The sequence below is a fragment of the Cottoperca gobio genome, chromosome 9 (genome assembly GCF_900634415.1).
Source record: "Cottoperca gobio chromosome 9, fCotGob3.1, whole genome shotgun sequence".
In the NCBI taxonomy this organism is placed as follows: domain Eukaryota; kingdom Metazoa; phylum Chordata; class Actinopteri; order Perciformes; family Bovichtidae; genus Cottoperca; species Cottoperca gobio.
Genome location: NC_041363.1, coordinates 24,858,297 through 24,883,365, shown reverse-complemented (window position 1 = coordinate 24,883,365; position 25,069 = coordinate 24,858,297). Strand labels below are relative to the sequence as shown.

Sequence of the window (25,069 nt, the reverse complement as noted above, 5' to 3'; positions counted from 1 at the left end):
TCTCCTGAACACATTCTAGTCCTAAAGCAGTGAAGTCCCCTCTGATGGTTTCAGCTCTCCAGCACAAATTAATTTCATGGTTTTATTCAGTGTATCTGCCACTGAAATTGTAGGTGTTTTGTTATTCCTTTTGGTTTAAGTGTAAACCAAGAGAAATATGCATATTTTCCAGCTGTGAAGAATATACTAAGGAGAGACACTATAGGTGAATAGGGTAGATTTCTTAAATTAAGACATTTATTTTTTGTATTACAAATGTTGTTTAAATATGCAACTTAGGCATTATCGTATGTGTTCTTTTGCATACATTTCCGAAACACAAATCTAAACATTGTCAGTCAGGTTCAAAATTTGTTTAATTTTGTTGACATATTATAGTCAAAGGTTTTTACAGAAGGAATACTGGATATCTCTTTGTATCACTCCATAAATCAGAAAATACTATCAACGGCGATTTAAAAAAAAAAAGAAAAGGTTTCACCATGTTATCAGAATTAAATGTTATATAAATCAGGATAGGGATGATATGAGCCATCCCCTCTGTAAACACATTTATATTATAGACAGGAATGAAACTGGAATGTTTGGTGTATGTAAGTGCTACTGAAGTGGAAAAATAAAAACCTAATTGAACATATGTATTGTATTTTGCGAGACATTGCAACACGTGTATTGACAAGAACTAGGAAACAAGATCATATTACTCCTGTATTAGCTGCTCTGCACTGGCTCCCGGTAAAATGTACATTTAATATCCTTCTCCTGACTTACAAAGCAATTAATGGTCAGGCTCCAGCATATCTTAAAGAGATCCTAGTACCTTATAAACCAACTAAAGCAATGCTCTCCCAGACTGCAGGGTTACTTGTAGTTCCTAGAGTCTCTAAGAGCACAATGGGAGGCAGAGGCTTCAGCTATCAAGCTCCTCTCCAGTGAAACCAGCCCCCAGTTTGTGTTCAGGAGGCAGACACCCTCTCCACATTTAAGAGCAGGCTAAAGACTTTCCTTTTTGATAAAGCTTATAGTTAGGGCTGGCTCACATTTTTGTCACATGGATTGTCTATGTTGTATTTATACTATGTTGTCTATTCTGTACACACAATATCTATTGCACATCTGTCCATCCTGGAAGAAGGATTATTTTAGGGAGTATTAACTTGTGTGGTGCGAGGGTCTAAGGACAGAGGGTGTCGTGTGCTGTACAGTCTGTAAAGCCCACTTAGACAAATGTGTATTTGTGATATTGGGCTATATAAATAAAATTTGATTGATTTATTGAATAGGGTGAACAGTTTTACGAATAGATAACGCCATGATATACCCCCCGTTGATTACTAACATTAATGCAATTATTTTTACAAGTTTTCTGAAATTTTAAACAAGGTTGCATGTTATGGGCGGTTGTAGGGCAATACTGTGGGGCTTTAGGCACAATAGTGGAATCACAGATGTTTTTTGCTTTTTTGACTTACAGCCCACTGTGGTATTGCTACTTTCACTTAAGTAAAATACCTGAGTACTTCTCCCACCACTGCTTGCAGGTATCACAAGAAAACAACAGTTTAAATCACATCTCTCTTCATTTCCTCTTATTGATCTCCTGATTGATTGTGATTTTACAGGTTTAAACTGATCGTCCTTCTGGACTCATTTTACATTAACTGTGAGCTGAATGAAATGAATAAAGGTTACTGTATATACTGACTGCAGGTTTGGTTTGCAGCAGACAGGACAGTAGGTGGACGGACCTGCCCTGCTGCTCCAGGATCAGATTCTGAGACAACTTTATCCTTCAGAAAACTGAAGTGTCAAGAAACAGGAACATCACCATACAGGCTTTATTTTTACTTGTTTTAGGACCAATGAGATTCAATGAGTCGGGAGCAGATTAAATGACACCAGATTTATTTCTTCCACTAATCTCATTATGCAAAACATGAGGGATCAAATTGATCCTGGTTCAATACGTCTGCTTTCACAGCATCTCCGCTTTGGTGTCACCAAACACAGAATGTGACTGTTCACCAGCTCTGTAAATCCTAAATCTTAACATTAGATGTTTTTATTCTGTTATTCTGCTGCTTTTTATGTCTGCTTTATCCTTTTTCTTATGTTCCTTATTCTCTCACTGCAGATTCCCTCTGAGAATGAAATGAATGTATGAATCAATGAATGTATGTGTTAATTTCTATGAATCCTGTCATCAGACATTCTGGCTCCAGCAGGGTCAAGGCAACATTTGAAATACTTTCATCATTGACAGAATCAAGAAATTTAAAAATCACATGAATGTTTTCTTAATCTGCTTTGTAAAATAAAATAAATACAGATACTGTACTTCTGTACAGTACTTTTAGATGAAAAGTTCCTCCAATATTTGTCTGTTAAAATATATTTAACAGTTTACAGCTGAACAGATAAAGTAGTGAACTACAGGAACATAGAAACTCTAAACTTTAAAGTTCTTTAACCTTTGTTAGACTTTCTTCTTTCCTCCACCACCACATGTCAGAAGTATTTGAATTGTTTACCCCAGCACATTTATATGATGGCTGGAGTTTTTGCAGATTTAGATTACATATTTCAACCCTGTGTTACACAATACAATACTCACATGTGTACACGTACAATGAAAGCATTAATGGTCACTCTTCCTGGCCACACTAGTCACAAGTAGTTGTGACTAGTGTGACCGATGTAAGAGATGGGCTTTGACGAATATAGTGCATATCTACTTAAGTTACAGTCTTTGTATTACAAAATTCACAGTTAAACAATGTCTTTGGAAACACAGAGATGGAATTCGGTACTAAAAAGACTGTAACTTTGATTCTCTCAGTGTCTCTCTGCTTTATTAAGACTTCTGCTACCACCTGGTGTTCAGACGCAGAGCCGTAGCATCCAGGATACTATTAATCTCAGTCAAAAAGGATCCAAATATTTGTTTTAAAATCTGATATTGGAATAAAAACATGAAATGTTTTTGCTGTGAAGGTGTTGTTCAACAGCAAAAACATACAGGAACACATTCCCAGTGGTGGAATTTAACTAAGTACATTTACTTAAGCGCAATTTAAGGTACTTGTACTTAGTATTTTATTTTAATTTTATGCTACTTTATACTTCTACTCCATTATATCTGAGAGGGAAATATTGTGCTTTTTACTCCACTACATTTATGTGACATAAACTGCTCTGCAGATTCAGATTATTAATACAAAATATAAATCAAACTAATAAATCATGATATATAATTATAGGTTAAACTACCCAGCAGTACATAAATAAATTAAATGAGCTCCAGCTTCACCAGCTGCAACATTAAAGTGATGAAAACATTAATGCATCAATAATATTAAGTAATTTAATAATATAATATATTAATCTGAAATGGGCCATTCTGCAAAATGAGTACTTTTACACTTAAAGAATATTTTTGATTCAATATATATTGATTTGATGTATGATTTTGAATGCAGGACTTTTACTTGAAAGTAATACCCGTAGTAAAGAGTCACATGATGAATCATCACTGATAAAGTTTCATTAAAATAAATAAAAGGTGACATGGAGTTGGATCAGGAAGGGTTGTGTTCTTAGACTTTTAATGTGAAAAGTAGAGAGTAGTGTTGAATACAGTAACACGAATTGTTTGGTACAAACAGTCTTTATTCATGTGACGCGACTGTGAGTCGCCTCTGTCCAGACAACATCACAACTGTTATATGTTGCAGACAGAAAGTCAGTCACCACGACCAGCTGACAGTTCTGCACCAGAAACAGGCGTTGCTGGGAAGTAACTAAGTACATTTACTCAAGTATTTAAGTACAAATTTGAGGGGATTGTGGTCAGCCGAATAATTACAGGTGTATTTTTCTTGCTTTAATATTTGAAGTCATGTGCTAGAAACAAAACTTACACTCATCTTAAAAAAAATATTCAATTAATTGGACGATAAACTTCCAAGGCTGTAACTGCTTTGATGGCTCAGATGTTTTTGATATTTGGCGGCATGATGCCTTTAAATTGGGATTTTCTAACACAACTTGTTTTTTCTCCTATTAAGGTACATAAAGAAGAGGATGATGACGTGGTCACATCTGTGGTTGGTAAGATGTGTTCTGTATCAGCTGCTGCAAGCTTTAAAACAGTTATTTCTTTATTGTTCATTGTTTGTTTGCATCTTTCATGACTGTCATGATGCTGTCCTGAGAATGACGTTTTGAAACTACACGCAAAATTAAGTTCACATGACGGTTTGGTTTAGTTGACGGCACAAATCTGCTCAGTTTGTTTTGGGGACATGTTGGCAGGAAATGTTGCAAGATCTTGACAGCTCTGTGCCTCCACCCACAGAGCCTGGAGGACCATGAATGCCCCCCTGCTGTGGTTACATGCTTTCTGTCCGTCAAGGGGGAGCCTGCTCACGTTCAGCCTGATTTATTCTTTAATGTGACAGCCAAAAAACAGGCAGGGAAACTCTCTGGTTTGTTCTTCTTTTGAAAATCAGAATACTCTCACATAATCACAATACATCCACATCCGCATACAGATTCAATATTTTACTTTTGTTGGGCTTCTCATGAGCAGTCTCATTGTCTGACACTGACTTTATTAAAAACATGACTGATGGAGTTAAAGGTTTTATTTTTTCTTTACATTTTATAGTTAACAAATTGCAAAAAAACATTACAGATGCAGGTTTTAGAGAACATTTTATTCCCAGAGAGAACACTTGTTTGTCAATACATAAAAACCTACAATACACTGATTATAAATACCCTGTTTCATTAAATAGAAATAGTACAGATTATTTTACAGACAGGATCCTCTCTCTTTTAAAATGACTAAAAGACCCTTCATCTTCAGTCAATGGGGATCCTGTAAAGTGATTTTTAACATGCAGGAGACATAGCAGTAAGCTGAACATGAAGTTGAGAGCTCCACCCAATGATTTTAAGAACAAAAACAGGAAGTGAAATTGTTCTAATGTGTAGTTTTTGTTTAGGAAATACTGCTGTGTCTTCTTTTGGCTTGCTTGTCCTCATTTCCTTAGTTCTCCTTTTACGCTGAAGGCTGATTTCATCTTAGTTTCTGATTTCTGATTTTCTTATTCTTTGGGCTCTCAAGAAAAACAGATATTGATTTTTCAAGGGTTAAAAAATGTCAAATAAAAACATGTATAAATAACAAGAGTTATTGGATTGTTTTCTTGCAGCTGTAAAGACAAAATGGAGGAAGTGTCTGGAGCGAGTTAAAAACAGGATTTTTCTCTATGAAGTCTGAACAAAGACAAAAGATGTCTATCGTTTCATAAAATGATACGTGATACATGTCTTGTCCTGTACTTTGGAGAAGTAGTATATTTTATACAAATAGTTTTGCGTTCACTAGCGCAAGTTGTGCTAAAATGTCAACTTTATTAAACAGACATTTCTAAAAATGCAAACCAGCAATTAATGATTAATCATCACAGCAATTATAACTTGACTTGATTAGAAAGACACAACACCATCTACCAGGAGGAAATATTATGAATATAAGTAAAAAAGGGAAAACAAGTACAAGAGGTGAAACCTGCTTTCATATAGTTAAATGATCGATGTGTTATCAGTATGTTTGTGTCATAACTGATTACATCATCTCACTGATATAAGTATAAATAATGTGTCATGTTGGTGAAAACCCCTCCTATATCCTGATCTCAGATCAGCTAAAGGATCACATGAGGCTCTTCAAGCTGAAGAAATGTCCTTACAACATCTTACAAATTACAACAAATTATTTAAGTATTCATAAAATTAAAGGAGAGTCTCAATCTGCAAAGTTAACTCCAGCTATCAGAACAGACGCAGAATATTTATTTTGGAAATGTGTTTTTTTCCCGACTATAATTCAGTTTTACTACTTTTATGATTAAAAAAACGAGTTAAAAGAATCATTATTTCACCAGAGGTTTTTTATACAGTGTGATAAGAGCTGTTGGAGGATACAATCTAATTACATGAACAATGAAAAATATATATTTATATTTTGGTGTGTGATAAATATTTTGGATTCATGATCTCAGTATTTGTAAAACAGCCCTGTACTGCCACAGCATTGATCTCCATGTGTTTTGACTTCAGTTGAATTTCAATTTTCTTTTCTTCTTTTTGAAAGTTTGATCATTTTCAAAAATGGCCTTTTCTGTCAAAAGCATCCACAGTGACTCTCTCCCAACTGACACATTTCCGGTGTAAAGTCAGAAAGTGACATGTCACTTGATTGCATCAACATAACATGAAACTGCTGTGAAATGTTTCCCCGACACTTCCGCTGTGTTCAGAGGACAGGAAGCAGAGTCTCTGTTGAGTAAAGAGCACACGGCTGATTATCGCACTGCAGCAACGTGGCAGAAAGTGTTTTTATATCAGTGAATATATCAGTCAACGTCTGAACCATGAACAAAAGAAAACTGAGTAAGTTATACTTTACTTTATCGTGCAATATTTGAGGGGTTCATTTCCCCAAAGTATCATTAGAGAAACCTGACATCGTTGTAAAAACTCTAAAAAGATGAAGTCCCCATCTTAAAGGACATATATATTATACATAATTATAGAATATGGTGCAATTAATAGACGGTAAATTAAGTCCTTATGACAAAACAACTTTATTTTAAAGGCAGTACTTAAGGTTTTTTTCAAGTAAAAGTACCAATATTGTAATGTACACAATACTCCATTACAAGTCCCCTCATTCAACATTCTACTTAAGCAAAAGTATTAGCAACAAAATGTACTGAAATTATCAAAGTTTATATTTTATTTGAGTTATTTTACAGCAGTAGTCACTAGTTATTTTAAAAATATATGATAAGTGTATGAAGCACAATGCATTGTGAAGGATTAACCATTAAACATCTTTCCTTTGTGAACTCTTACATAACACTGTTTAGTTTGGGTCTACTTGTCACATTCCAGATGTCTCTTAGTTGTTAGCAGTTCCTCATAAACTTCTAGTATGGTTTCAACTTCTTTTTCTCTCTTTCCTGTCCCATTAACCATCCGACGACCCCTCAGATTTATCTGGTGACCCTTTGGAGAGGCCCGACCCCTAGGTTAGGAACCACTGGACTAAATCACCAACAGTTATATAAAACTAGCTCCACCTTGAGCAGCTACACAAGTAAACTGCTACTCTAAAACTGATGCGTCAGTATTTATAAAGATGACAGTCACAGGGAACATATTACTACAGAACCTGTATTTGTCTTACTGTAAAGGTTCAGTTGGGTTAGGGTTAAAGTAACTTTTATAAAAGGAACTATCATATTTGCTGAAACTTTACTTTATCCTGACAGTAGTGCATGACACTGATCATTTGTGAAAATAATCTTGTTCTTTGCGATTCCAGCGCGGCCAAAGGAAAAACCATGACTCATAGCCGAGGAGTCTCTAGTTTAGTGTCAATCACCACTTGTGAACTCTGATCAAACTGGGCAGCGCTGATCAAATGTGAATCATGATTCTGTTACTGCATTGCCTATTTCTGCCTCAAATGTTTTTAGAAACAAACATTAGTGCAATGTTTAACTATAAAAGGAGAAGGTTTGATCCGGCTCATGGGCGGTGCTTGGTTTTGGCTCGACTGTTTTCAACATGGCGACCGGGTCATTTCAGTTTGACAGCTTGATAGGAATTTATGAGCATTGATTGACACTGCTTTAGAGACTCCTCAGCTCTGATTGGTTGTTTTCCTTCGGGCGCAGAAGAAGCTGGGCAAATGTCATTATGAGCACTGGGAGGAGGCAGAGAAAAAAAGTGTTTTCACACATTATCTGTCTCATACACTACTGTCTACAGTCTATAGACTAAAAGATATAGTGACAGTTTCAAAAGTTATTTTAAATAAAATGACTAACTGAACCTTTAAGTACATCTAGGTAATAATACATACACTTGAACTAACATAGTTAGTACTAATGAGAACATATTTTTGAGTATTATATTCCATTTCTGCCAATAAATCCCCTAAATCCTACACACTCTTAAAAAGTAAAAGATTTAAATACTTCTTCCACTGCTGCTAACAACTTAAAGACATCTGACATAGTCAAAAAGTCAAAAAGGCTGGGACTGGGTTAATCAATCAACAATGTATTTTAAATGTAAAAAGTACAATAATTCCCAATGAAGTGTAGTAGAGAAGAACTTTAAAGTAGCATACAATGAAAACACTATAATATAAAGCGCAAGTACCTTAAAACTGTATAAGTTTAAGTACAGTACTTAAGTAAATGGACTTAGTTACTTTCCAACTCTGGAAAATACATTCTAGTAGAGACAGAGACGTGTTATGATTCAGGGAAAGGAGACTGATACATGTTCATGTGTGTAATCCTATAAAGGAAAGTGATGTATTGACACTTGTTTCACTGTGAGTATGTGTGTGTGTGTGTGTGTGTGTGTGTGTGTGTGTGTGTTTGTGTGTGTTGGCTCTTTGTTCCACTCACAAACAGTTTTTGGTGCATTGTAAATGAAGCATAGACGTGTCTTTGTGCAGTTTGAATGGACAGCGATCGGCTGAGAGCAGAGTTTAAGAAAAGACAGTGAAAGTCTTCTGAAAGAACAACAGCTCACTGTGCTTCTCTTCTTCTGCTGTTTGACTCCATAGTTGTTCACTACAGCTGAATTTCACCCATGAGGCATCTAAACTCACTGACAGTTTACATTTTAGCGCCACGTCGATGTCTTTACTTTTACATTTTCATTAAAAAGTGACAAAAATGTGTCTGCATCATAACTGCTGATGCTATTTTGTTTGGATATGTGTATGAATAAAAAAAGAAAACCAGATCAACATTTTGGGAAATCCTGCTGCATGTTGTCCTCTCCAGAGTCAGGTGGATATTAGTTTAGCTTCTGTGAGTCCAGTACAGAGACAGATTCCAGAACGGGTTTAGCTTAGCTTAGCACAATTACGAGAAGCAGGGGAAACGGCCAGCCTTGCTCCATCAAAAGTGGAAAAAACTTCCAAAACAAATCAATTATAACCTTTTTTAGACTAGCCAGCTGAATTTTGTTCCGAGTTTGTTCAAACCCCAAATCCGATTGAACTGTTGTATAAAATATCTGAAACTCTGGTAACATTTTGGGGAATGTGCTTATTTGCTTTCTGGCAGAGAGTTAGATGAGATTACAGATACCACTCTCATATTTGTCCATTACATATGAAGCTACAACCAGCAGACACTAAGCTTAGCTTTGCATAAAGACGTCTTGCTTCTTGGATTTGTGGTAGAAATATATATGTTATTTTCAAACTTTCCTTCTTGTACTTTCTGTAAGTTGAAGAAAACATTCAGTGAGAGACATCATTTCCCTTCTCTCTCATTCTGAAAATCATTGGACTATATTTAGCTGAGGAAATAAATATCTGTCGGAGTCTAATAGGTCCCCGGGGCAGAAACATAATCAAACACTGCTGAGGGCTCGAGGGGCTGCAGTTTAGAATAGAAACAATGAGAGTTACAGCCTATGAGGGTACAGCAACATTCCTCAGATGACTTCAGGTCAAAGAAAACATTTTAATTTGTGTTTCACAGGAGAAAGTGAAAATTAAATGTTTGCAGCTGTTGGTCCCACTGGTCCAACATTATTCTTTAATTGTCTTCCAAATGTTCGACTACACCTTACATTACAACAACACTACAATAATGTGTGACCTGACTGAGACCATGACCCTGAGCAGGAATAAGAAGGTGGATGTAATAATGGATATACCATGTCAGAGTCTTGCTCAGATAACAAGCTTAACAGTCACAGGTTGCATCTTCCGGAGTTTTTGAATGCAACATGTCATATTTTGAAAAAACAGTAAGTCATTTCCTCCCTGTCCTCATTCAGTAGATTAGAATGTCTCAACATTAAGGTCAAACCCTGTAGTGCAGCCGGATATACATACGTATCACAAGTAGTTAGCCTTTTATAACTAAGAGTCAAAGTTTTAATGAAGGTAAAGATACAACATCATGTCTTTATTAGCCATTTGAATCCTCCATGCCCTTAGAAACAGAATACAAAAGAATGCCAAAGAAAGTCAAATTACAAGTGAAAGAATTTGGAGACCTGCATGGCCAGAGGTCATAAAAGTTTGAGAAAGCCTGTCTGATATATTTAAGGAAGTAAACGCAAGTTCTACAGCCACACTAAAAATTCCTTAGTGGCTGCTATAATGACTGAGAAAGCCGAGTTCTCCTGCTCGTGGGGCCATGCCGGAAGTGCACCAAGAACATGCCCCCAGGCTTTCTAGAAAGAGAAATCCTACCTGAAGTAGTTTGTAGTTCTTTCTTGCCTCAAACTACGTAACTGTCACTTCTGTCTGGATGCAAGAAGTACAACAGATTTTGCAGGAGGGGAACTCAGCTTTCTCAGTCAATATAGCTCGCACTAATGAATTTATTGCTTCAGTTGACTACATTTACCATCAACACTGATTAGACATCAATATAAAATGTAGCAAATTTTCCTTTAAGATTATCCATTATTGATGCCCAAAGGGGAAATTCAGGTGTTGCAGCAGCACAGAAACATCATTAGAATAGAGAAAAAGAGAAAGTAAAAAATACATTATTAGAAGTGCAATAAAAAATTGGTATTTCCATAACTTAACTGCTATAGGCTACATGCAGGACGAGCTCAGGCTCAGCTCCACGCTTCTACAGTAATCCATCAGCTTGTCGGTGACGTAAGTAACCATAGTCTCCAGCTTGTACGCCAGAAGATCATAAAAGTTATTATGGTGTGTTCAGACTAAATGCAGAGCAAATTTGACGGCTGGTTTGAGAAAGTCCACGTTAATTCTCCCCACAGCCAATGAACCAACTGTAAAAAGGTGATAGCAGTAAGCTAGCTACTGTAGCAACCTCCACTGTGCGTGAACGTGTTTGTGTGAATGTATTTGTGTGAATGTTCACCTGCCGACTGATCTGAAACCTTACCACAGACTCCAGTTCTCTCTGTTACAGATCCACTTTCCCATTTTCATGTGTCTGTACGTTAGCCTACTACATTTTCCACTGGTCCCACCATTTCTTTCATCATCCAAGTCAAAACCAAGGCATTTGTGCATCTTTTGCTTGGATGTTGTATTGCAATCATGCTGCCTGTAATATCTAAAGACAGATTTGATCATTTGGGGACCATTATGTCCAACAGTTGAGTTTAAAGTGAAATATCTCCATAGCTAACTCATTGACCGAAATTATATCTTTCATTTATTATAACAATAATAGTGTAATTATTTGTTTGATCCATATAGAGTGCTGCGGGAAGGAGTTTTCAACCAAGAAATTAGTTATCATTCACTTCCGGTTCCCTTGTCTCGAAGTCCATGGGTTTTCTGAATAGGTTTTTGGTTAAAATGACTGAAATGTATTGTACCTAAAGGCCTTGAGTTTGACATATCTGTTCTACAACATAAATTACGTCAGAAATACCCCACTTGAGAATTATAAAGCTTAAGTGTCTTAAAAAAGGCGGTTGCTAACAAGTGGATAAATTAGACTACTAAACGTTTCCGCTTTCCGTTTCACGCTGAATACAAGTAGGCCTACGCTTTTATCTTAGTGGTGGCAACGTGAAGTTATGCGACCCGTGGTGTAGTTCATTTATCATAGTATAGCTTTTTTCCTCTGGCGAATGCATTTACGCTTTAAAAAACATAAAAGTGGTGTTCAGTTGTCAAGATTATCTTGTTGAACAAAACTTGTTTGCTACAGAGCTTATTTTCTGCATTGCAATGTTAACTTCTGGGTTGGTCTACAAAATATGTCATCCCTGCAGCACTCTATTTGGTATTTGTTTTAAGTAGCTATAAATAGTTAAATGATGTTGGCAGAAGAATATTTCTGTCAACCTTTGTTAACGTCCTTCTACTCTCCAGGTTTCAAATGGTTTGGGAGCATCACCAATCTCTCCAACTTCCACCCGTCTGCAAAGGCCAACATCAAGGCAGCCCCAGAGCATGATGGGAGCCGGAGTGGTGACAAATCAGCAGCGGGGGAACAATCGGTGGATGACATGGAGGACTGCCTCCGCAGCCCCTGCTATGCCCGCTCCAGCGAGATGTACACACATGTGGGCACTGTGCCCCGCAGCCAGAAACAAAAAAACAGCTACAGGGGGCTGAAGGAGAAAAACAAAAAAGAGGAGGAGGGGGTGAGTGGAGGGCAGAGCCAGTGGAAGGCGGGGGAACATGTCCGAGACTCCCCTCTGCTCAGTGCCCTGTCAAGCCTCAGTTTGACTAGCCTGGATCGGCCGCTGCCCGCCACCCCAACACCCAGCTGGGCTTCACCTTTGACCTCAGCACCTGAAAGCTGCTTCAATGATCCTTTAGTGGGCCCCATTAAGAGCCAAGGGTCATTGTCAAGGAGCAGGTATGCTTTAGAAACTGGTCAAGCTGTAAGAGAGCCTTCAAACATGGCAACTAATGGCCCTAAAGCGGCTTTGGCGCAAGATGTTTACGTGCCAATGGACCCGATAGCAGAAGCAACTCGCAGCCACGTGTGCGACCAAACAGAGAGACAGCGAGGGGTCACAAGTACACAGGAAACCACGAAGACTGTGAACAGCTTTCAGGGGGTGGAACGTGTTGACAGGTGAGAAAGTGGATTTATTTATATATTTATTTTTCAGAAAGATGAAGTGACAATTACAAAAATAGTCTGTGTGGTTTGTTTTTTCAACCTACCCTAAAAATCCTTATATTCGAAGGATATAAGGTTTAAAGCAATCTGCCATTGCAGTGAGATTATATCAACCTGTCTGAATAATATCATTATCTTGATACAAATCAGAATAAAGCAGATTATGATGAAGAAAAAAGATTCTTTCAGATTTCAGAAGACTTTTGAAACAATTTTTTTTGTATCGGTAGAATATTAAATCTGATCACTCTGGCAGATTTCTTTGGAGAAAAAAACATTTAGAAATATTAACAATAAAGATAAAAAAAACAATAAAAATAACTAAATACAATAATAAAAGACAAACCTAATGCATAGATGTGATTAAATAAAACAATTAATACAGAAATTCCATCATTCGTCCCACAGCAGGGACATTTACAGTGTTACAACAGCAAAGGGACAGTGCAGGTGAAAGACAAAATAAAATAAGTACGCTAACAACATTTTAATAAAATATGCTAAGTAGGCTAACATATTAAATAAAAAAGGTAAACACATGTGTAATAATATAAAACAAGTAAACATCCACTGTGGAAATGAGTAGCAGCATAATAAATGAACAAAAGTAATAATAGTAATAAGTAATAAAAGTGAACAAGCAGGTAGTAATAACAATAACAAATATAAAGTGTATAATGCACATGAGTAGTGTGATTGCACAACAGTCAGTCAGTATTTGTGGCGGGGGACTGTGGTGATTATATCCGCGGTATCTCTCCGTCAGACACCGCGGGTGAAGCGGTGAAGTGTAGAAATATTAAAATATTGGTAAATATTACTTATTCAGTAAATTCGTAATGGTACAAGAAAAATAAATGATAATATAAGAATGTTTTAATAAACAGTTGCCCTAGTATTCTGTCCTAGTGCCTAGTTATATGCACGATGATCAATAAAAATTAAAATACATAGTAGTTGTAACAGCAGCGGACATGCGCAGTAGGTCCCTGCCTGCCCGCGGTGGCTCAGTTAGTCAGCTGGTTCACACTCAGCGGCAGAGCGGGTCTCACTGTGCGGGAGAAGATGTGTGAAGTCGGGGACGTTAACTGTCGGTCAGTCCGCTGCGGGGAGCGAGAGAGAAGGTGAGGGAGCTAATATTAATAACTAAATTAATACTTATTTATATAAAGTCACTACTATTTATCACTGCTAGAGGAAGAATGTGATATATGTGTCATCTGTTAAGCTGCTCCAGGAGTCATCTACAAGTTTCTTAATATCTGAACTGTCTGTCAGTCTGTGTTTGATGCAGATCAGAATCACACACACACGTTCGGTTAGTTTGATGCCTTAAAACGCATTTACAGCAACTATCGTCTTTGAAGTCAGTGGGTTACCAGGCTGTCTGTGTCTGTGTTGTACTCAGAGGAGAGCAGGCTGAAACTGGACCGGACTATATGTTACATAAGAGCAGAAATGTGATCCTGCTCTGCTTTCAGTCAGAAAAGTGATCAGGCTTTTTTTTGTCAGAGATGTAGCAGCCTGTTTACTTTTATCCTGTTAATCTGTCAGATCCTTTACTTTAGTAAAAGTACTTATACTACACTGTGATAATACTCTAATACAAGTGTAAATTAATTGAGAGCACTTTAGCTAATATCAGACATAATTATAAAAATACATTTACAAGACTTATGAAACTTTGGGGAAAATGAGCTCCATCACATAGCAAAGAGTAAGGCGGTTGTAATAACACAATGTGATGCATCAGGATGTATCTGATTCAGCTCAGCAGGTGGTTGATTGAGTGATTGTACATTGGATTTGCAGTAATTTATTTTTTTTGCAGTAAGAATATTCGCTATAATTAATACTTTTTTGAAAAGTGTAGTGTGTAAATGCCTTCTGAATATGGCCTGACATTTTTATTTTTGCATATTTTGTATATGATTGGTTGTAAACAGTCAACTGTATTGCATTGTTGCACTTTAAATGCTTATTTTAAATTCTAGAGACGATTCAGAAGTTTCAAACATCCCAAGAGTATAAGGGGATATATGTTTCTAAAATAAAATTTTCCTTTACAGGCATCTTGAATATTACATATGATATTTATATTTGAACTTAGGCTACCTAACCTACTACAGAGTTCAAGGAGAGCAAACAAAAGTGAAAGTAAAGTACCACAAAGGTTTGTTAATAAAAATGTTTCATAACTGATTGGATTGACGTCCAAATTGGCAGAAAAATCAACCTTTACCCTAACCGCAAAAGAAAACCATCATATTTTACATCAGCATCGAGGAGAAGCAGTTTGTTATATTAAGGCCACAGAAACCCATGTCATGTTTTTCTACTGGATCTCTTCGGTCATGCAGATATTGATAAAGTTATTTCTGCCGCAAAAACTCCCAGGAAGGACAGGGTGGGCGTTGGATAAACAAAGACAGCATTTTGCATCCCATCTGGTACCAACAGTCACTGTTAGTTTCTTTTAACAATGACGACAGTCATTCCTTTACCATAGCTAAGCAGTTTTCGGTGCCTAAACTAATCCAAAGTTTACAGGGAGGTGCACCGATTACAGCCCATTAAATAGCCGTTATTAGTTGTCATCGGGAATATAGATTTGAGGTGGTATGCTAGTAGACCGCTATCTTCTATTGGTAAGATGGATCACCGCAGGGAGGTTTTGAAAAAATGGTTAGGCGGCAACCTCTAGTGGGTGTTAGAGATGCTAATTTAGATAGTTTTACCCTATCTATCAAGCCGCCCAACTGCACCGATAACCGATACACAAACAGGTTGAATCAACATGCAACTGAAGCCCTAGTTCACCCGTCCAGGAGAGTTCGCAGACACAATGTTGCGTGCATTGTCGCGGACACCTGCACCCAGTAACGTTAAACGTATATATATATTATATATTATATATACAAACTCGTGGTTTCCTGACCTTATTTCACTGTCACAGTAATAGAGGCACTATTTCCTCTTAATGAATCCGTCAGAGCAGAAGTGATTATTAAGATTAACCTTGACAAAAAGTCAACGACTTGTGTTTCTTTTTCCACTCTGAGTTCGTCTCTCTGTAGTAAACCTCAGGAGAGCTGCTCTGTATGGACGCTTGTAGGTGGTGTCACATTTGTTTATGGTTATTATGGGAGCTTTGAACTACAGCTAGTGTGTGTGTGTGTGTGTGTGTGTGTGTGTGTGTGTGTGTGTGTGTGTGTGTGTGTGTGTGTGTGTGTGTGCGCGTGTGTCTGTGTGTGTGTGTGTGTGTGAATGTTAAGTGTGCTTCTTGCAGTGGTATAAGAGTTGCTGGCTAAAGGAGCAGGAAGTGCTGTAAAATTTGAGGCTTCGGGGAGCGCGGCCCCCAGGCAGAGGGAGTTCCTCCTCGCTGGGCTCTCAGAGCAGTTTCTGTGGAACACGACAACGCTTTAGAAACTTGTATTGTTTACTAGTTGGGAGTTTTACTGTGGCTGTGGTTTGCTGTCTCACTGATACCTACATCTGCCCTTCATGAAACTAAAAAGAATAAGAAGGGCACGGAGAGCCAGACTTTGGCCAAGGAAGTTTCAATACATGAATAATAATGTGTGTATCCATCCCGTGATTCAGATCCACTCCAATCTAAAGGGATTGGATTGATGAGCCAATAAGTTCATAAAGTCTATTCAAAAGATGGATTTGTCCCATTGAGTTGTGTTTCAAACTCTTTTGTCGAGCAGTTTATACTCCAACAAAGGAGGCTAAATAAAACTCTGAGGGCGTCCCAGTAGCTCAACCGGTAGCACAGGCGTCCCATATACAAAGGCTGAGTCCTTGCCACAGCGGCCACTGGTTCAAGTCCGACCTGTGGCCATTTGCTGTATGTCATTCCCCTTCTCTCTCTCCCCCTTTCACAAGCTGCACTATCACTATCATAAAGGCATGAAAAGCCCAAAAATATAACTTAAAAAAAAACAACGCTCTGAGACTTTCCTCCATTTAGGACACTTTTGCTTTCAGTCACATTGCTTGCTATCGGTTAGGGTTAGGGGTAAATCTAAATCTTCTCGACCTCAAAAGTGAACTTAATCCAATTAATTTGAGCTGCTTATCTATCCAGGCCTTTATGACACAAATGTCAGTCATGCGAACTATGGGTGTTGTGATATACCGGTATTGATGATAACCATTCAATTGAAAAAATTAAATATTGATATTATGGTATAATACACATAATAGTATCTGGTTTATAATCCAGTGCCCCTTAAATCATTTTTGTGTCTTTCTGTTCTCGCTTTATCTTCCTACACACGTCCAACACACATTCGGATTTTGAGTGTAAGTCATTTGCCAAAAAAACCCAGCAAAATAAACAAAGTTAAAGATGAATTCCACTAATAGCATTATTATTATTAATATGTATTTATTATTCAATAGATATCGTGGTAATATTGTAATTATGAAGTATTTTGGCCTCGATAATCATGTAGTGAAAATCTGATACCCTTAAAGCCCTAATGTGAACAAAAACAATCCGTCTCAGTCTTTAAACTCTCATGTGGCTCACAGGGTTGTACTTTTAAAGCTGCAGCTCCACCTGCACACAGGTGTCACTTATTTTGACTTGCTAGAGGTTAGAAGTCAGGACATGCTTGATTGACAGTCTCCTCGCTCTCCTGTTGCACCTGTTAAGCACAGACAATTTACACCTTCATTACTATTATACATCATTTACAATAGGTGACACGTGCCTAAGATTTGCAATTTGTTAATATTTGTAATCAATTATTTGAAAGGCTTGTGCGGTGTCGCATCGTCGCTATACCTCTCATGCTGTCTAACACTGACATCGACTCTCCAGAGAAGCAGCAATTTGATCAGTTTCACAGAAAAACAAAACTTGTTATGAGAAAAAAAAAGTGCATGCACGTCCTAAACCAGTGTTTACTCTAATCATGAAATCATTAAAAAAAAAAAGATCTGATATCACCCGATTAGCTCTGTACAGCTACAATTCAGGATATAAAATCGATTACATAAGGTTTGTGAACGTAGCTTCTGATTGTCAGGGAGTTTCTCATTCAATTTGTTTTACTTGTGTTTTCCCATCTGTGTGTGTGTTTTTGTGTGTGTGTACTCTCAGAGTTTGTGTTTGGGAACAATAGGTCACCTCCCTTGACGTTACTCATGGAAATATGCACCATGTTGAGGAAGAGCAAAGTTTCACATTACCAACGTACAGTTTCCCTGACACAACACATCACTGCTGTCAGAGAGAAACTACGCAACTGCAGTTTGTTTTTCCCTTTTTCTAAAATGGGTTGATAGTGTTTGTGCTCCGCCGTGTGTGCAGCTGAGTTTTGTGGCTCCCAGAGCCTTTGAACCTGGTGAGAAGCCAGCTGACGTGATCACTGGATTGACACAGCAGCAGAAATATTCCCCATCCTCCCTGGAGAAGTTTGTTGTGCGGCAAGTTGTTGCTGGGTGTGTCGCATTAACACACTGCTGCTGTCAGAGAGTTGTGCAACAGGACAGACAGACATACAGAACACAGTATGCTCTGCCTGACGGTACTACTATTGATACTGCTACTACAACTGCTGTTAGTACTGCTTTCACAGTACTAACAGTACTGGGTATTTTGAAGCTCATTACTTCTTTGTTAGCAACTAAAATGTGTTTGTTGTTGATTAACACTCATTCGATGTTGTCATCTAATTGATAAGTTGATTTAATCGACAGACCTGTAAAACTGAGTTTCTCCAGAAAGAATCATGCAAAAGCACCAATTTAAATAGTGTGTTTATCAGAGATATGCACACGTTTCTTGGAAATAAGTAATTCAGCATTGAAAAAGGATAAAAAAAATAAGAAAACTAAAAAAATCTTAGTCGACTAATACCAAAATGACCAATTAGTCGAACTAATCAAATATAAGGGGGCAGCAATATCATTTCCATTACCTATTGGAAACAACCTAAATGTCCTCCCTTTAAACAACCCATAAGCTTTCTAAACTCTTAAAAATATATTGGGTCAATCTAAATTAAAAACAGACCCCTATCCTATAATAAAGCCAAAAACGTAAAAGTATGTTTTAACTTAAACTTATCATGTGTTTCTTCTGTTTTTCAGTCAGCAGGACGTGACAGACAGCAGTGGAGAGTATGTGAAGGTAAGATTCCTCTTTACAGGACTTAAAATGTATCTAACACTCTTGTTTATGTGTGGCTTCCTTTTGCTGTGATGCAGATTTTCTGTTCCACTAGTCAGTTAAGACACTTTCTCTTCCCAGCAGTGTCACCATTTTCAGTTAAGGTTAAATTAAAACTCTGCTGCTGTGATCCTCTACACATGGCACTCAGACTCTAATTCAATCAGGATGGGTGACAGAAAAGAATCGGGGAATGCGTTCCCCTGCAGTGAAATACTTTGAAGCTGCTGCGGATGCCCCTGGTAACCGCGTCGGCCTCGATTCGGCCGGCAGCTCTGCCTGGAAAAAGGTGGGAAGCAGAGAGTGAGAGAATTTCCAGTTCATTGATTTATAATTGGATACTTGACAAACACACTTGTCTGAAAAGGACAAGCTTGGCAATGAATGATAAAGCTAATGAAATTAAAGCAATTCATTAGGGGCTCCAGGTCTTATCCCCCTGCAAAACACACAAACACACACATATATACACACATTCTCCTATGTTGTTTTGAAGTAGACCTGGCCCGGTGCCCAGCCCTTGATTTACAGTCCAGTGGGACAAACCATTCCGACAAAAAAGTGAGGGGTGTGAGGTGTCAGGTAGAAGAAAAACATGTCACCTATAAAACAGTGTAATAACATTAACTTGTGTGTGTTTGTGTGTGTGTGTGTGTGTGTGTGTGTGTGTGTGTGTGTGTGTGTGTGTGTATATGTGTGTGTGTGTCCCAAAACAAAAGCATTCCCAGCCTGTCGTTGTTGTAAACTCCTGATATACAGTATCTTCATCTTTTTTGTATTTGTATAAAGACACGTCAGACAAAGCACCACTGAGTGATGACCCCCATCACACAATGACATTGCCACGGCGACGGGCCAAGACTCCAGCATGGGTCTGAGTCTCGGGCCCCTAGTGTCGCCAGTGTGGATACCAGTGTGGGAATACCAGATCTGTCTGTCCTCCCACCACATCCCCCTCTGTCCTTTCTGTTGACGCACACACATATTCACACAAAAACAGAGCTGAAAAAGGCTGCACTTTGACTAGATTAACCCACAATTCTTGTTCTCACAAAAGACCAACATTTTAAGCAGGAAAGTGGAAAGAAGCAGCAAAAATGCAGCAATGGGATTTGAACCCAAAGCCGGAAGATGCCACATGAATGCTTTAAAACTGATGTTATCGTTCTCTTTTGCATTTGTTTTGTTGGGTTTTTGTGTCTGATTGTGCGCCTGTAATGCCCTTTAAGTTCTCCAAAGACAAGTTCTGGTTGGTGCCGCCGTCGGAGAAACTGAGGAAGCAGCTGGAGGAGGAGCTGAAGCTAAACGGCAGCAACCTGAAGAGCCACGCCTGGTACCATGGACGTATCCCGTGGGAGGTTGGCCTCAAACAAACACACACACACACACACACACACACGTGTGTCACTTATGAGGACATTGTATTGACTTGCATGCATTACCTGGTGGCTTTCCATAACCTTAACCACGACATGCCTAATCCTTAGCCCATAGTCTCATCTGAACCAAAAGCTTTACCTAAGTCTCAATTTAAAACTTTAGTCTTTTTCAATATGAGGACCCAGTTTTTGTCCCCAAATAGAAAGTGAGTCCTCATAGTGTTCAGATTTACTGTATGTCCCCACATTGTAATACAAGTACACACACAAGTTTTGCAACGCAAATCTTTAAATGCTCTTCTTTGATTCTTGTTGTATATGTTGTAGCTTGTTAGCTAACAAGCTATCAAAACACCTAAACATCCCTTGTTTTGTTTAAAGGTAAGAAAATTATACAAAGTCAGGATTTTAAAATGTTTTTACAGTTAAATTACATAATTGCCATTTAGGTCATTTATCATCTAAATGTATATTTATTTTTGCTATAAAGTAGAGCTTAATGAAAGCAGATGTTTTGACAACAGGGGCCAAAACAAACTGGATGTTGGGACCTTACCGTAAAAATTTGTTTTACATTAAAATAACACATCAGAAGTGTATTTTAGAGGGGACTTTGCCTTTAAAATCTGCAGGATCAGAATCATGCAGTGGTTCGACCACAAGAGGGAGCTCTGTGGTCACCAGCTAAACTGATTCTTAGATTTAAAAGCAACATCTTGTTTAGTAAATCCAAATTGATAAAATGTGTGAAAAAAACAAAAGGAGAGATTCCTCTAAGTCATTGTTATTATACTAAACAATCGTTATTCAGTCAAATAGAAGAATGATTGAATATATACAATATTATTCTGTGAGACCTGATTAGTAGGCTTTTCTGTTTTTGAGAAAGGTGGACACAATATTACACAATGAACATTAGCTTTACTAATTCTTCTGTAGGCAGCTGTTGTTAAGGGGTTGTAGAGCCGTAAAAATGCAGATTAAAATCTTCATTTTATCTGTGTTTACTATGACAATTCAGCACTCAGGGTGGAGGGTTGACGCTAATATTGGGCTTCTTTTTTATTTGGAAAAACGCATCATGTAAGGAAAGAGCAGACACACAAGCAGTCGAAAAACCAACAGATACCAGAAACAGATAAACTTACATTTATGTCAGCCTCCTCCAAATTTGGACTTATTTAATTGAAAATAAATGTCATGTTTTTGTCGTGTGGGTAGGTAGTTAGCATGGAATTTGTTTTTTTCAAGTAATGAATGGAAAGCCAAAACAAGAATATAATTCAAAATGATTTATCCTTACCTCCACATAAACATATATGCAGTATATGTTACCTACACAAATGAACTAACTGTGATGATGTTGCCAAAAGTAAAGCTATCACACTGATCCCTTATGCTGTTTATACCTTCTGTGAGAACTTGTGTATTTTAAATAATAGCACTCCAATTTATATACAGTATATAAATAAATATAAATATATATTTGTCTCCTCAGGTGTCCGAGAGTCTGGTGGTGAACCACGGCGACTTCCTCATCAGAGACTCTCAGTCCAGTCAGGGCGACTTTGTCCTCACCAGCCACTGGGAGCACAGAACACTTCACTTTGTCATCAGAAAGACGGTGGTTCAGTCCAGTGAGACGTACACTCGGGTCCAATACAGCCTGGAGGGCGAGGCCTTCGACTCTTTACAGGCTCTTGTTCATTTCTACGCGGGGAGCAAGACGGCCCTGACCCGGTGGAGCAGAGCTCAGATTCACCAGCCAGTGAACAGGACGCTGCCTCTCAGCTACCTGGAGACAGCTTTCTGCACCGCAGTCAACCCGCCGTCCTGCCACAGAGGGCTGATGAACAGCAGCGTGAGCGGAGAGGAGAGGGTCTGTCCGAGAAGGTAAGGTTTCACTGAGAACATATCAAATTCAATCAAACATTTTTATAGCCGAATATCACAAATTAAGAATTTGCTTTAGGGGGCTTTACAATCAAACGACACCCTCTGTCCTTAGACCCAATAAACAAGAACAATTCATTTTTTCGATTTGTTTTGCGTTTTTCAGACACAAACTATAAGATAAAACTGAGTTTTCATTAACACATCATAGGAACACAGGATATTTCTAATGACATACTGTATATTGATACTGTATTAGATTTTGAATTAGAAAGGAAGGAATACAAACCAGAAACTGAGGTTTTCAGACAGAATAAGACAGAAGTTGACATTAAGTTATATTTATCTTAGACCACTAGGCCAACCTGTTTTAAAAAAAAATCTATACTGTTTCAGAAAATAGTTTAGTAGTAGTGGTAGTAGTTTAGGGGTAGTGGTGGCCTAGTGTTCTAGTGGTCTAGTGGAAAGGATTCCAAATACAACATCAGATGGTTGTGAGTTCCCAGGTGCCCAGGTAGCTGAGAGGCAGCGTCCTGTTCATACCAGGGCTGCCACCATGGTGCCCCTGAGCAAGGCACTTAACCCTGAGCTGCTCCAGAGGGGCTGTCCCTGTAGTTAGTTCACTGTAAGTCTGCTAAATGACCTGTACAAATAATAATAATGTAATAAGTTTAAAATGTCCACTACACTTTACCAGAGCATAAGGTGACGTCTTCAAATGGCTTATTTTGTCCGACTAACAGTCAAAACTCCCAAAATATTCAATTCTAATGATATAAAATGTAGAAAAAGCAACAAACCCTCAAACTTGAGAAGCTGAAACGAGAGAGTTTTTGTTTTTTCCCTCATGAATCACTTTCAGAATGGTTGGCTATTGATTTTCTGTCGATTGACTAATTGAGTAATTGACAAAAAGACTCTGTTTGGAGCGTTGTCTTTAGTGTCTTAAAAACTGAGTACAATAGTAGGCCATCATCAAATGGAAACAATGGATGTTACCTTCATGCAAACATATTTAAGAGGACTTAACAGGCTTAACAGACTTAAAACGTCTGAAACTGTCAGCTTTTATTGCATCTTCTCTTTTTCAACATGCTGCGTTTTCCACCACAGTTCACAAGAAACTTCCACTCTGGTATTTCTATGCACAAATGGAAAACAAGTTTGGAAACAGACGGATGGAAACATGCTTAATATAGCGACCATTGTGCAATCATTAGTAAACAACTATGATAGTATTTTAAGGACTTTCTGACTGTCTGTGTCCGTTCAAGTCTGCGTGTAGTAAAAGGTTAAACATTTTTTACAAGGAAGTAACCCCTGCAGTTCTCAACACACTTTAAAAAAGTTCACAAAATTAGTAGGGATTAAGTATAAAGAATAAATGTTTCTTCATTTCATTACATTACAGTACAGTTCATTTAGCTGACACTTTTGTCCAAAGCGACTTACAATAAGTAACTTGAGTTGTTGAGGTTGAGTCGAAACAGGTGAGTTTTCAGTCTGTGACGAAAGGTGTGAAGACTTTCTGCTGACATCAAAAACATCAATGGGGAGGCCGTTCCACCATTTTGGAACCAGGATTGCAAACAGGATACACAATCATAACTCCCTTTTATACCATTGTATTACTCTGAGACAATAAACTAATTCAGAATGAGCTACTGTTTTCTGTATTGTGATAACCATCTGCCATTTGTCTCCCTCTCTCTTTCTATGTCTCCACACAGTCCTTCCTCTCTCCACCACAGGGAGGCAGATGTAAACAGGGAGCAGGACGACCGGCCTCTGCTGACTGCAGGAGAATCCTCTCTCTCTACTCTGTACAACAACAGTGAGTTTAATACCAAACTACATTCTTTTTCCTCTTTATTGCGATGCTCCTTGTGTGAACCCATAACATAGTTAAATCATTAATCACTGTAAACTTAATCCCAGGGGCTAACAGGAGTCAACTTCAAATGTTTAACTTGCCCTTTGTACCAAGTCAGTGGAGTGTTTTGTTTGTTTTGCCCATATAGCCTTCAAATGTGCAATGTGTAATGTCTGGCCACATGCTCTAAAGAAATAATGGTTAGCATTTCACTTTTACTACTAGGTCTATTCAATCTAAGTTTACTAAAAAAGTGGTAGAGTAGGAACATGGAGAGGAGATGTAACTTAAACTTTCTAAAACAGTGATTGTCTGTTTTTAAACATGTAATGAATATAAAGATCTTTATGTACAGTCTATAGTTCAAACAGTCCCTGACTGTGTCCCTCGCTAGCCTGTCGGACCGTGGTGTGTAAGATAAGATAAGATGTACTTTATTGTCCTAGAGGGGACATTGTTCTTTGACCAAAGTGCTACACACAGCTGCATTCAACTTAAACTGTCTGTGTTTATGACTCACAAGACTGTGTAATTGACTGTCAATTTTGATCATAAATGTATTTATATACACTTTTTTACTGTGGGAGGGGTGCCTAATGTAGGTAGATCGCGCACCGTTCAAAAAAACAAAAATAATAATATATTTAAAAACCAGTTTTTAGATGATAGCCCATCATCTACCCCCTCTAATACGGGGACATTCCTGCAGAGACTTCGAGAGCTCTGTCCGGTGGTAAGGGAGTTTCTCCTTGTCAATATAAATGCAGAATACAAGCAGCTTAATGACGATCAGTCGCTCCTGGACTGCTGGCATTTTTAACCGATCTGACCAACATCTGTTGAATGAGCTTAATTTAGAGCTGCAAGGAAAAGACAAAAACGTGGTCAACATGATCAGCTCAGTTAATGCTTTCAAAAAATGCAACTTCTGTCCTCAAAGTTGCAGCGCCATGATTTGGCGTCCTCTGTACTGAGGTCAGACTGGACACCTACAGTGACTCAATATCGCTTCTAGAGGAGAAAGTGGTATTACTGGACGGACCGG

General features: G+C 38.1%; 1 protein-coding gene and 1 long non-coding RNA gene across 3 annotated transcripts in view; both read left to right on the top strand.

The window, feature by feature from the left end:
- Positions 1–3,691: 3,691 nt before the first annotated feature.
- LOC115013825 (uncharacterized) lies at positions 3,692–5,170 on the top strand. Its single transcript, XR_003832827.1, has 3 exons — positions 3,692–3,796; positions 4,068–4,110; positions 4,358–5,170. It is a non-coding gene; the product is annotated as an uncharacterized LOC115013825 (long non-coding RNA).
- Positions 5,171–6,329: 1,159 nt separating this feature from the next.
- Positions 6,330–25,069, top strand: part of LOC115013313 (SH2 domain-containing protein 3C-like) — a 61,403-nt gene continuing 42,663 nt past the window's right edge. For both annotated transcript variants that reach the window (XM_029439524.1, XM_029439523.1), the window contains exons 1-6: positions 6,330–6,462; positions 11,930–12,644; positions 18,801–18,840; positions 20,109–20,237; positions 21,757–22,151; positions 23,882–23,985. In XM_029439524.1, coding sequence (XP_029295384.1) covers positions 6,444–6,462; positions 11,930–12,644; positions 18,801–18,840; positions 20,109–20,237; positions 21,757–22,151; positions 23,882–23,985 — 1,402 coding nt within the window. In that variant the 5' untranslated portion in view covers positions 6,330–6,443. The remainder of the gene's footprint in view (positions 6,463–11,929; positions 12,645–18,800; positions 18,841–20,108; positions 20,238–21,756; positions 22,152–23,881; positions 23,986–25,069) is intronic.